Here is a 14274-nt window from a genome sequence, read left to right as displayed (position 1 = left end):
GTGGACACCGACCTGCTCTTTTTCCAAGCATTAGTGTAGCCAGTTATATTTCTCCGGTCATGTTTCTACTCGTTATAGGAGTTAAAAACATCATAAGGTAGTTAATTTAAACCGTTTTATAACAATTTATATCCGTTTAGTGCGATTTTGGGACATTTATTTCTGAGACACTGTGAATCTCTGGGCACGGTTCCAGTTCATGCCGAACGCAATGGGCATTTCTACATGGCAAGAGGACAGCTTTCGACCAAAAGACGATTAGACCCAAGAAAGGATTCTTTGCCCAAGATTCTGATGGAAGAACAGCTCAAAGTAGGAACAATTTATTATGATAAATCGTGTTTCTGTCGAAAAATGTTAATCGCTTATGACGCCATTTTGTTTGACGTAGCTTCGCTTGGCGCAAACTGTATTGAAAAGTAAGGATAATTTAAAAAATGTAAATCAGCGATTGTATTAAGAATTAAATTGTCTATCAATCGCTGTCCACCCTATATTTTTTAGTCACGTTTATGAGTATTTATGTATACGACTAGATCACTGTCTAATATGGCGCACGACATTGTCTGACCAGCTGGGCAACTTTTGTCATTGTCTAACCATGATTTTGGTGGCTAAATATGCACATTTTCGAACAAACTGTATATGTATGTTGTAATGTGATGTTACAGGAGTGTCATCTGAAGAATTCTGAGAAGGTTAGTGAAAAAATTAATATATTTTGGCGATGTTTACGTTATCGCTCTCTTTGGCTAGAATCAATGCTCTGGTAACGTTTGCATATGTGGTATGCTAATATAACGATTTATTGTGTTTTCGCTGTAAGACACTTAGAAAATCTGAAATATTGTCTGTATTCACAGGATCTGTGTCTTTCGATTAGTGTATGCTGTGTATTTTTACGAAATGTTTGATGATTAGTAATTAGGTAAACACGTTGCTCTATGTATTTATTCTAGTCCATTTGTGACGGTGGGTGCAATTGTAAACTATGATATCTACCTGAAATATGCACATTTTTCTAACAAAACCTATCCTATACCATAAATATGTTATCAGACTGTCATCTGATGAGGTTTTTTCTTGGTTAGTGGCTATCAATATCTTAGTTTAGCCGAATTGATGATAGCACCTGATGGAGTAAGAAACTGATGGAGTTAGAAAAGTGGTGTCTTTTGCTAACGTGGTTAGCTAATAGATTTACATATTTTGTCTTCCCTGTAAAACATTAAAAAAATCTGAAATTGTGGCTTTATTCACAAGATCTGTATCTTTCATTAGGTGTCTTGGACTTGTGATTTAATGATATTTAGATGCTACTATTTAATTGTGACGCTATGCTAGGCTATGCTACTCAGTGTGGGGGGGGGTGGGGGGTGCTCCCGGACCCGGGGTAGATACTCGTGAAAGGTTAAACTCAGTTTTTCACAATTCCTGACATGCAATCCCAGTAAAAATTCCCTGTTTTAGGTCAGTTAGGATCACCACTTTATTTGAAGAATGTGAAATGTCAGAATAATAGTAAAGAAAATTATTTATTTCAGCTTTTATTTCTTTCATCACATTCCCAGTGGGTCAGAAGTTTACATACACTCAATTAGTATTTGGTAGCATTGCCTTTAAATTGGTTAACTTGGGTCAAATGTTTCAGGTAGCCTTCCACAAGCCTCCCACAATAAGTTGGTTGAATTTTAGCCCATTCCTCCTGACAGAGCTGGTGTAAATGAGTCAGGTTTGTAAGCCTCCTTGCTCACACATGCTTTTTCAGTTCTGCCCACAAATGTTCTATAGGATTGAGGTCAGGGCTTTGTGATGGCCACTCCAATACCTTGACTTTGTTGTCCTTAAGCCATTTTTCCACAACTTTGGAAGAATGCTTGGGGTCATTGTCCATTTAGAAGACCCATTTGCGACCAAGCTTTAACTTCCTGATTGATGTCTTGAGATGTTGCTTCAATATATCAACAGAATTTTCCCGCCTCATGATGCCATCTATTTTGTGAAGTGCACCAGTCCCTCCTGCAGCAAAGCACCCCCACAACATGATGCTGCCACCCCCGTGCTTCACAGTTGGGATGGTGTTCTTCGGCTTGCAAGCGTCCCCCTTTTTCCTCCAAACGTAACGATGGTCATTATGGCCAAACAGTTCTATCTTTGTTTCATCAGACCCGAGGACATTTCTCCGAAAAGTATGACCTTTGTTCCCATGTGCAGTTGCAAACCGTAGTCTGGCCTTTTTATGGTGGTTTTGGAGCAGTGGCATCTTCCTTGCTGAGCGGCCTTTCAGGTTATGTCGATATTGGACTCGTTTTACTGTGGATATAGATATTTTTGTACCCGTTTCCTCCAGCATCTTCACAAGGTCCTTTGCTGTTGTTCTGGGATTGATTTGCACTTTTCACACCAAAGTACATTAATCTCTAGGAGACAGAATGCGTCTCCTTCCTGAGCAGTACGACGGCTGTGTGGTCCCATGGTGTTTATACTTGCGTACTATTGTTTGTACAGATGAACGTGGTATCTTCAGGCGTTTGGAAATTGCTACCAAGGATGAACCAGACTTGTGGAGGTCTACAATTTATTTTCTGGGGTCTTGGCTGATATCTTTTGATTTTCCCATGATGTCAAGCAAAGAGGCACTGAGTTTGAAGGTAGGCCTTGAAATACATCCACAGGTACACCTCCAATTGACTCAGATTATGTCATTTAGCCTATCAGAAGCTTCTACAGCCATGACATAATTTTCTGGAATTTTCCAAGCTGCTTAAAGGCACAGTCAACTTAGTATATGTAAACTTCTGACCCACTGGAATTGTGATACAGTGAATTATAAGTAAAATAATCTGCCTGTAAACAATTGTTGGAAAAATTACATGTGTCATGCACAAAGTAGATGTCCTAACCGACTTGCCAAAACTATAGTTTGTTAACAAGAAATGTGTGGAGTGGTTGAAAAACTAGTTTTAATGACTCTAACCTAAGTGTATGTAAACTTCCGACTTCAACTGTAGATGCATGATGTGCTTGAAATTCCACGATTTGTATCTCCATGATACAAAATCTGCACGAACTGTCAAGTCTAGACACGGCCTTGTATTGTTTTCACATTTTAAGGTTGAGCACTTGAAGTATCTGAAAGCCACACCCCCCATAGGCCATGCCTCATGATAATAACCTATGTATTACATTAAAAAAAGACCCAGCATGAAAGTGAATAAAAACCTAACTGATAGTTAAATTAAGCAATGTTTGAAAAATCTGGTTATTTTCAGGAGGCATGGCCTATTGAGGGCATGGCTTTAAGAAAGTTATTTTTGGCCACCTGTGAGAGTAAATGTCATTGTTGTTCATCATGTTAAGTTTGCACACTGCAAATTCCAATGTCCTTCTATATTTTTGCACATGACACATTTCAATGTACATTTTATAAAATTATTTAAGCATTATAACAAAGTGGTGACTCTTGCAACATTAGGATATGGCTTTTGGGGAACTCGTACTCTTGTGTAAGCATCATAAAAGCTACACAAGTGTCAGTGCTCAACATTAACATGCGATAATAATACAACAGAACATGGCGGCAGAACCGGAATGACATTTGCGCTTACAGGTGGCCAAAAATAACTAGCCATGCCCCTACTAAGCCACGCTTCCAGTCTTCTAATCTTACCCGGTGGGTCACTGCTCAATAACCCAGAATCAATAACCCAACAACCCAACTGAGTGACCTAACTGGCTGGATTAAAATAACTCAACATGTGTTCTGTCCAATATTTACCCATATTGGGTTGTTTCTAACGCGGCATTTGTTTGAGTGTAACGGCACCCTATTCCTTAAATAGTGCACCACTTTTGATCAAGTCTCAAAGGGCTCTTGATTTGAATATGTTTTTGTGGTTGCTACAATATGAAGAAAGACAGAGAAAAGACGTTGAATGCCATGTACCATTGTCGAAGTAGATGACGGTTGAGTTCCTGGAGACACTAGGGTCAAAGTTGGCCATGAGGGGGGCGATGTACTGGGTGGCCGTCAGCATTCTGTGGACCACATCCCCTGTGTAGATGAACCCTGAGTGAGGGGGAAACATACAGCAGATATTACTCATTAAATACAATCGTCGCCACAACACAACAATCCGCATGTCAATGTCAATGTCCCCAGGCTAAGCTTCCTTCTCTGCCTGACACTCAAACCATACACACACACACACGCACATACAGTACAAACACTAGCAGTTACTCTCACGGTTAGAGCGTTGGTGACCAAAAGGTCACCAGTTTCGAATTGAGCAAGGCATATAACCCTAATTGCTTCAGGGTTGCTGTTGATAATGGCAGACCCTGGACGTGGTCCCACTCTCCACGGGTGTCTCAGGGAGAGTCGGATTATGCCAAAAACACATTTCCAATTCACACGTGAAATAGGACAAATAGGATAGGGTCCAAGTTGTGGATTTAAAAGAACATGAATCATCAGCGTACAGTATCATCATATCACTTGTTGGCTGCCGTTCCTTCACTCTGCGGTCCAACTCCCAAATCGTCTAAATTGAGTTATTGACTGTACGTTTGTTTATTCCATGTGTAACTCTGTGTTGTTGTTTGTGTCGCACTGCTTTGCTTTATCCTGGCCAGGTCGCAGTTGCAAATGAGAACTTGTTCTCAACGGGCCTACCTGGTTAAATAAAGGTGAAATAAAAGATGTTAAATAAATTGGGTTGAGGTCAGGTGATTGTGGAGGCCAGGTCATCTGATGCAGCACTTCATCACTCTTCCTTCTTTGTCAAACAGCCCTTAAACAGCCTGGAGGTGTGTTGGGTCATTGTTCTGTTGAAAAACAAATGATAGTCCCACTAAGCGCAAACCAGATGGGATGGTGTATCGCTGCAGAATGCTGTGGTAGCCATGCTGGTTAATTGTGCATTGAATTCTAAATAAATCACAGACAGTTTCACCAGCAAAACACCCCCACACCATCACCCATCCTCCTCCATGCTTCACGGTTGGAACCACACATGCAGAGATCATCCGTTCACCTACTCTGCGTCTCACAAAGACACAGCGGTTGGAACCAAAAATCTCAAATTTGTACTCATCGGACAAAAGGACAGACTTCCACCGGTCTAATGCCCATTGCTCATGTTTCTTGGCCCAAGTAAATCTCTTCTTCTTATTGGTGTCTTTTAGTACAGTAGATGTAACTTTGCAGTAATTCGACCATGAAGGCCTGATTCACGCAGTCTCCTCTGAACAGTTGATGTTAAGTTGTGTCTATTACTTGAACTCTGAAGAATTTATTTGGGCTGCAATTTCTGAGGCTGGTAATTCTAATGAACTTATCCTCTGCAGCAGAGGTGACTCGGTCTTCCTTTCCTGTGGCGGTCCTCATGAGAGCCAGTTTCATCATAGTGCTTGATGGTTTTTGCAACTGCACTTGAAGAAACTTTAAAAGTTCTTGACATTTTCCGTATTGACTGACCTTCATGTCTTAAAGTAATGATGGACTGTCGTTTCTCTTCGCTTTTTCAGCTGTTCTTGCCATAATATGAACTTCGTCTTTTACCAAATAGGGCTATCTTCTGTATACCATCCCTACCTTGTCACAACACAACTGATTGGCTCATACGCATTAAGAAGTATAGAAGTTCCACAAATTAACTTAACAAGGCACACCTGTTAATTGAAATGCATTCCAGGTGACTACCTCATGAAGCTGGTTGAGAGAATGCCAAGAGTGTGCAAGCTGTCATCAAGGTAAAGAGTGGCTACTTTGAAGGATCTGAAATATTTGAACCAGGGTTCCCGAGTGGTGCAGCGGTCTAAGGCACAGCATCTCAGTGCTAGAGGTGTCACTACATCCCTGGGTCGAATCCATTACATCTGGCTGTGATTGGGAGTCTCATAGGGTGGTGCACAATTGGCCCAGTGTCGTCCTGGTTTAGCTGGGGTAGACCGTCATTGTAAATAAGAATTTGTTCTTAACTGACTTGCTTAGGTAATTAACGGTTACAAATTTGTTTAGCACTTATTTAGTTACTACATGATTCCATATGTGTTATTTCATAGTGTTGATGTCTTCACTATTATTCTACAAGGTAGCATTTCTATCTTGAAGATAAAAAAATAATTTGGTGCATTTTTCCCCATACACCCTCCAGTTTGCTTAATTTGTATTACATATTCCACTTGATCTTTCTTGAATAAGGTCCTCCATTTCTTTTTGTTTTTCCTCTAACTTATTATGAGCCTCTATGGTACAGTTTGTATTGCTTTTGTTTTAGAGATGAGTAATGAATTGCATGGCCTCTAAAGCCACATTTAAAAGTTTCCCATATAATAAGGAGATTTGCTGTACCTATGTTAAGTCAGTTATAAATCCCTCTGTCCTAGTTAAAAACAAGTTATCTGTCACGTTCTGACCTTTATTTCCTTTGTTTTGTCTTTATTTAGTATGGTCAGCGCGTGAGTTGGGGTGGGCAGTCTATGTGTGTTTTTCTATGTTGGGGTTTTGAGTTCGGCCTGGTATGGTTCTCAATCAGAGGCAGCTGTCAATCGTTGTCCCTGATTGAGAATCATACTTAGGTAGCCTGGGTTTCACTTTTGGTTTGTGGGTGTTTGTTTCCGTTTCAGTGTTTGTCGCCACACGGTACTGTTTCGTTTGATCATCGTTTATTGTGTTTGTTCCTGTGTTCAGTTTTTGGATTTATATTAAAGACATGAACACTTACCACGCTGCGCTTTGGTCTGATCCTTCTACCACCATAGACGATCGTTACATTATCATCCAATAGGCTTTGATTACATTTCCAATATCCTCACCCACGTGGAAATTCAGTAAGAGTAATGTATATGCCAATTATGCAATTTATGTGTCCTTACAAACAGCATTAAGGATAAATATATACAGTATGTCTGCTGAGCACACCATACTCAATCAACACAAAGTAGACCTGCATAATTTACTACTTATCGGCCAGTTGCCATTGTTATTAATGTACCCCTGTGAAACAAAAAGTACTGGCTATTCATCTTAAGGAAATATTCTTTACATAGAGGGGTACATTAACATTGATGATGCCAGAAACAAAATATTTTTTTATTCTGTGACAGAGAGGTATAGCAATGTCAGCGGCTGTGGAGATGCATTAAATAAATCAAAATGGCTGCATGTCCTCATCTTCCCTTTCCTTCTTGCATCGGGGGGGGTGCCAAACAGACGTTTGAGACTGAAACTTTGACAGTAAAAACCACAGAGAAAAATAGCTAAAAATAGTAAAAAAGCATTCTTAAAAGGTCACATGTAGCTGCAGTCAATTCACCGCCATTTTGTGTCATCTTGTGTCTTCAACAACGGCTGTAAAAAAAAATACAAAAAAATACATCACGAGAAAGGCCAAGAGCACAGTCCCTCCCAGTGAGGAGTCAATCCTGTTCTTCTTAAGGACCTCACAGTCAAGTGTAGCCCCCACTCAGCACAGTGGGTGTTTGTATATCTCTGTGCCCACACCAGTGCAGTCAGCAGAACTCAGAACTGTGGAACTGTGGAGATATTTGAGAACAGGAGGATAGAAGGAGGAGAGGAGCAGGAGGGGGAGTTGAGTCTACCTGGCCATGGAGGAGGGGATGATAGGAGGATGAGAGGAGGAGGAGGAGTTGAGTCTATCTGGCCATGGAGGAGGGGATGATAGGAGGATGAGGTGAGGAGGAGTTGAGTCTACCTGGCCATGGAGGAGGGGATGATAGGATGATGAGGTGAGGAGGAGGAGTTGAGTCTATCTGGCCATGGAGGAGGGGAGGATAGGAAGATGAGGTGAGGAGGAGGAGGAGTTGAGTCTACCTGGCCATGGAGGAGGGGATGATAAGAGGATGAGGTGAGGAGGAGGAGTTGAGTCTACCTGGCCATGGAGGAGGGGAGGATAGGAGGATGAGGTGAGGAGGAGGAGGAGTTGAGTCTATCTGGCCATGGAGGAGGGGAGGATAGGAGGATGAGGTGAGGAGGAAGAGGAGGAGTTGAGTCTATCTGGCCATGGAGGAGGGGAGGATAGGAGGATGAGGTGAGAAGGAGGAGGAGTTGAGTCTATCTGACCATGGAGGAGGGGATGATAGGATGATGAGGTGAGGAGGAGTTGAGTCTATCTGGCCATGGAGGAGGGGATGATAGGAGGATGAGGTGAAGAGGAGGAGGAGTTGAGTCTACCTGGCCATGGAGGAGGGGATGATAGGAGGATGAGGTGAGGAGGATGAGTTGAGTCTATCTGGCCATGGCGGAGGGGAGGATAAGGGGTATTGAAGGAGGAGAAGAAGGGGAGGAGGAGTAGGAGGAGGGGAAGTTGAGTCTACCTGGCCAGTGTTTGTCTCCTTTTGGCACACCTGTGGGCCTACTAGGTAAACATGGGTGAGGGTGGGGTGAGAGAGAGAGAGAGACATTCAAGGAAAGGAGAGAGAGGAGATTGAGAGGGGAGGGGGGGTATAGTGGCCTACCTAGCCTTATCCTTTCATCTAACTGCTCTTGAATGATTGCTTTCTCTTTCTCTCCCTCTCTCTCTCACAACACACTGGGGGAGTTTGACACAAATGATTTAACTCCGACTCAATCATTGCATTCCATCAGCTATAGTGTTTACCCAACAGCAGCCCAAATATGTACCTTATCTAACTTTCCTTTTCTACGCCACACCTTGTTTCCCCCATCTTTCTCATTTTTCTTTTCTGTCTTTCTTTCTTTCTATCTCGAAACAGCACAGAGGGGCCCAGACTAAGAAGTACGGTGCAGGCCTGCATCATAACCACACAATGACCATCAGGGACACACACACACGCCCCTATGTTAAATGCAAGCTGTTAGGAGACGTTGGGCTCTGTGCCTGCTTCTCTGGGTAAATGAGAGAGACTTTCCTAACAATCTACTGCGAACACAAAAACAGCCACCCGACAGCCTGGGAGAAATCAGTCAGTCTCTCAATACGCTTAAGAACAGACACCCAGAGAGAGAGCCATTCAATAGGGAAGCGGGATACCTAGTCAGTTGTGCAGCTGAATGCATTCAACTGAAATATGTCTTCCTGCATTTAACCCAACCACCTCTGAATCAGAGAGGTGCAGGGGGGCTGCATTGATGGACATCATTGGTACCCAGGGGGAAGTTGTTATGGAGGTTAACTGCCTTGCTCAAGGGCAGAACAACATGTTCTCCCCCCCCGTGCTAACTCTGGAATTTGAACACTCAACCTTCTGGTTACTGTCCCAACGCTCTAACCGCTAGGCTACCCTGGCAGGCGAACTTGTTATGGCCATCACTTTAAGGAGGGGGACTGGACAGTAGATGATGAACGATTCAGCCAGGACAATTGGTAGCCGAATGAAAAAGCAAAAAAGAGGGAGTGTGAGAGACGGAGACGGCAGAGAGAGAGAGAGGGGAGGAGAGAGCGGGATAGGAGGGTGAGAAGGAGAGAGCGGGATAGGAGGGTGAGAAGGAGAAAGAACAAGAGAGAAAGAGAGAGATGGAGACACACAGAGACACAGAGACAATGCCAAATAGAGAGGGGGTAGAGGTGAAACAATGAGATTGTTCCATTTCCAGCCCTGTTTATATGTTCGGGTATCAGGGAGTACTGTTCTGTATATACTGGAAGGAGCATTACCACAATCTCTTGACCAGCCATTCTACTTTATTGGACATTCTGTCCAAACAAGCCAGTTGTTTCTCCATACTATGTTTAGTTCTGGAGTGATTTCAGAGTTTAAAACAGCTGTCTGGAGCAGCGAGCAGCCAGGATAGAAGGAACACACACACACACACACACACACACACACACACACACACACATATACGTCCGTCACAAGCATCTGCAGTGTATCTGGCCGTTATCTTGTCTTATTGCCAAACAGCGGCAGAGAAAACCACCTCTTCAATTAAGATAGAGGCTGTCCTCATTGTTCCTGTGTAGTCGTAATGACAGGGGCTTATGACACGCATAGAGAAGGCCAGACAGAAGAGAGGAGAAACAACTGGTCTCCCTACTGTCTCCCTACTGGGCACATACTGGTTGAATCAACATTGTTTTCACATCATTTCAATGAAATTACGTTGAACCAATGTGGAATAGACGTTGAATTGATGTCTGTGCCCAGCGAGTGCATACTGAGTGACCACCTTGTGTCTTTCTCCTTCCTCTGTGTGCCTGTTAGTGTGCAAGTGTGAGTGGAAGAGGATTTAATTAAGTGTGTTCGTGCGTGCGTGTGTTTACTAGCTGCCTTGATGTTCCACTGCATCCCACACACTCCCCTGTGGCTTCTGTGATGAGCTTCTACATCAGCCCTGTGGCATCCCCATGAAACAAAGTATTTAACCAAAATGTGCCTGGAGAAAAACAGAGACGACAAGCCAAATACGTGTGTACAGAGGAATCTGGCGCTGACGGTGAAATGTGTGTGTGTGTGTGTGTCCGTATGGGCTGTTTTTGTCAGGGGGCCTAGTAAAGACACCACACAGCTGCATTTCTACCTTGGCTCTCTCTGGCAGCTGGGGTTACAGAGGGATCAGATCGCATATCACCACTCTGGTTGTGTCTCAAATGACACCCTATTCCCTATATAGTGCGCTACCTTTGACCAGGGCCCATAGAGCTCTGGTCAAAAGTAGTGCACTGTATAGGAAATAGGGTGCTATTTGGAACACATTTCTGACAGACAGTGCCTGTCTTTACGGCTACAACCTCCAACCGCCAGACACTGCTCAATGCTTGGCCCTGACAGCACCAGCAACACTTTATAGAACATTACCACCTTTTGTTACTTCTGTTATGAGGTGATTCATATCAAAGAGTTGAAGCAACACATCATGTCACGACACCACGTCTTCTGTCACTTTGTTTTGTGTTGTCATGTGATATATTTCAACGTGTCAAATCAAATGTTATTTGTCAAATGGGCCGAATATAACCTTACAGTGAAATGCTTATTTACAAGCCCTTAACCAACAATGCAGTTTAAGAAGAATACCTGTTTAGAAGCCTCTTGGACCTAGACGTGCGCTCTGGTACCGCTTGCCATGCGATAGCAGAGAGAACAGTTTATGACTAGAGTGGCTGGAGTCTACCACCACCTGGGATAGAGGTCCTGGATGGCAGGAAGCTTGGCCCCAATGATGCAGTGGGCCGTACGCACTACCCTCTGTAGTGACTTTTGCGGTCGGAGGCCGATCAGTTGCCATACCAGGCAGTGATGCAACCTGTCAGGATGCTCTCGATGATGTAGCTGTAGAACCTTTTGATGATCTGAGGACCCATGCCAAATCTTTTCAGTCTCCTGAGGGGGAATAGGTTTTGTCGTGCCCTCTTCACGACGGTCTTGGTCTAATTGGACCATGTTAGTTTGTTGGTGATGTGAAGGCTAAGGAACTTGAAGCTCTCAACCTGCTCCACTACAGCCCTGTTGATGAAAATGGGGGCGTCCTCTGTCCTCCTTTTCCTATAGTCCATAATCATCTCCTTTGTCTTGATCACGTTGATGGAGAGGTTGTTGTCCTTGCACCACACAGTCAGGTCTCTGACTTCCTCCCTATAGGCTGTCTCGTCGTAGTCGGTGATCAGGCCTACCACTGTTATGTCATCTGCAAAATTGATGATGGTGTTGGAGTCGTGCCTGGTGACGCAGTCAAGAGTGAACAGGGAGTACAGGAGGGGACTGAGTACGCACTCCTGAGGGGCCCCCGTGTTGAGGATCAGTGTGGCGGATGTGTTGTTACCTACCCTTACCACCTGGGGGAAGCCCGTCAGGAAGTACAGGATCCAGTTGCAGAGGGAGGTGTTAAGCCCCAGGGCTTAGTTTAGTGATGAGCTTTGAGTGCGCTGTTGTGTTGAACGCTGAGCTGTAGTCAATGAATAGCATTCTCACATGGGTGTTCCTTTTGTCCAGATGGGAAAGGGCAGTGTGGAGTGCAATAGAGATGGCATCATCTGTCGATCTGTTGGGGAGGTATGCAAATTGGAGTGGGTCTAGGGTTTCTGGGATAATGGTGTCGATCTGGGCCATGACCAGCCTTTCAAAGCACTTCATGGCTACAGATGTGAGTGCTACGGGTCGGTAGTCATTTAGGCAGGTTACCTTAGTGTTCTTGGACACAGGGACTACGGTGGTCTGCTTGAAACATGTATTACAGACTCAGACAGGGAGAGGTTGAAAATGTCAGTGAAGACACTTGCCAGTTGGTCAGCGCATGCTCGGAGTACACGTCCTGGTAATCCGTCTGGCCCTGCGTCCTTGTGATTGTTGACCTGTTTAAAGTCCTTACTCACATCGGCTGCAGAAAGCATGATCGCACACTCGTCCGGAACAGCTGAGGCTCTCATGCATGTTTCAGTCTTACTAGCCTCAAAGCGAGCATAGAAGAAATTTAGCTCCTCTGGTTGGCTCGTGTCACTGGGCAGCTCTTGGCTGTGCTTCCCTTTGTAGTCTGTAATAGTTTGCAAGCCCTGCCACATCCGACGAGTGTCAGAGCCGGTGTAGTACGATTCGGTCTTAGTCCTGTGTTGACGCTTTATCTGTTTGATGGTTCGTCGGAGGGCACAGCGGGATTTCTTATAAGCTTTTGGGTTAGAGTCCCGCTCCTTGAAAATGGCAGCTCTACCCTTTAGCTCAGTGCTGATGTTGTCTGTAATCCATGACTTCTGGTTGGGGTATGTACGTATGGTCACTGTGGGGACGACGTCCTCGATGCAGTTATTGATGAAGCCAGTGACTGATGTGGTGTACTCCTTAATGCCATCGGAAGAATCCTGGAATGTATTCCAGTCTGTACTAGCAAAACAGTCCTGTAGCTTAGCATCTGCTTCATCTGACCACTTTTTTATTGACCGAGTCACTGGTACTTCCTGCTTTATTTTAGCTTGAATGCAGGAATCAGGAGGATATAATTATGGTCAGATTTGCCAAAAGGAGGGCGAAGGAGAGCTTTGTACGTGTTTCTGTGAGTGGAGTAAAGATAGTATTTTTTCCCCTCTGGTTGCACATTTAACATGCTGGTAGAAATTAGGAAATTACGGATTTAAGTTTCCCTGCATTAAAGTCCCCGGCCACTAGGAGCGCCGCCTCTGGATGAGTGTTTTCCTGTTTGCTTATGGCCTTATACAGCTCATTGAGAGCGGTCTTAGTGTCGGCATCGGTTTGTGATGGTAAATAGACAGCTACGAAGAATATTGATGAAAACTCTCTAGGTAGATAGTGTGGTCTACAGCTTATCATGAGATGCTCCTCAGGCGAGCAAAACCTCGAGACTTCCTTAGATATCGTGCACCAGGTGTTGTTCACAAATATACATAGAATGCCGCCCCTTTATTACCAGAGGCTGTTATTCTATCCTGCTGGTACAGTGTATAACCCGCCAGCTGTATTTTGTTCATGTCGTTGTTCAGCCATGACTCGGTGAAACATTAGATATTACAGTCTTCAATGTCCCGTTGGTAGAATATACATGCTGTTAATTTGTCCAATTTATTATCCAGCGATTGTACGTTGGCCAATATTACCGATGGCACAGGCAGATTAGCAACTCGTCGCCTGATCCTCACAAGGCACCCCGATCTCCTTTTGCAAAACCTCAGTCTCTTTCTGCTGCTAATGACGGAGATGAGGGCCTGTTCGGGTGTCTGGAGTAAATCCCTCTCGTCTGACTCATTAAAGAAAAATGATTTGTCCAATTCAAGGTGGGTAATATCTGTTCTGATGTCCAGAAGCTCTTTTCGGTCATAAGAGACGGTAGCAGCAACATTATGTACAAAATAAGTTACAAACGATGTGAAAAAACAAACAAAATGGTACGGTTGGTTAAGAGCCCATAGAACAGCGGCCATCCTCTCCAGCGCCGTTATAAAGACTCTGTTCTCAGTGTGTTTGTCTATTTGATTACTTGGACACAGCTCTACACTGAAACCTCCTGTGCTGACCCTCTCCTCTCCACTATCTGGCTGCAGGCAGGACCATACAGTTGATGTCGGAAGTTTACATACACCTTAGCCAAATATATTTAAACTCAGTTTTTCACAATTCCTGACATTTACTCCTAGTAAGAATTCCGGTCTTAGGTCAGTTAGGATCCCCACTTTATTTTAAGAATGTGAAATGTCAGAATAATAGTAGAGATAATTATTTATTTAAGATTTTATTTCTTTCATCACATTCCCAGTGGGTCAGAAGTTTACATACACTCAATTAGTATTTGGTAGCATTGCCTTATACTTGTTTAACTTGGGTCAAACGTTTCAGGTAGCCTTCCAC

At 43.8% G+C, this 14274-nt stretch overlaps 1 protein-coding gene across 2 annotated transcripts in view; it reads right to left on the bottom strand.

The window, feature by feature from the left end:
• The window catches only part of LOC129822772 (plexin domain-containing protein 2-like), a 178813-nt gene that overhangs the window by 80034 nt on the left and 84505 nt on the right, over positions 1-14274 (bottom strand). For both annotated transcript variants that reach the window (XM_055881169.1, XM_055881170.1), the window contains exon 5: positions 3947-4069. In XM_055881169.1, coding sequence (XP_055737144.1) covers positions 3947-4069 — 123 coding nt within the window. The remainder of the gene's footprint in view (positions 1-3946; positions 4070-14274) is intronic.

This window comes from Salvelinus fontinalis, chromosome 25, assembly GCF_029448725.1.
Source record: "Salvelinus fontinalis isolate EN_2023a chromosome 25, ASM2944872v1, whole genome shotgun sequence".
Taxonomy (NCBI): domain Eukaryota; kingdom Metazoa; phylum Chordata; class Actinopteri; order Salmoniformes; family Salmonidae; genus Salvelinus; species Salvelinus fontinalis.
The sequence above is the reverse complement of the archived record's forward strand: the minus strand, read 5'-3'. Positions and strand labels throughout refer to the sequence as shown.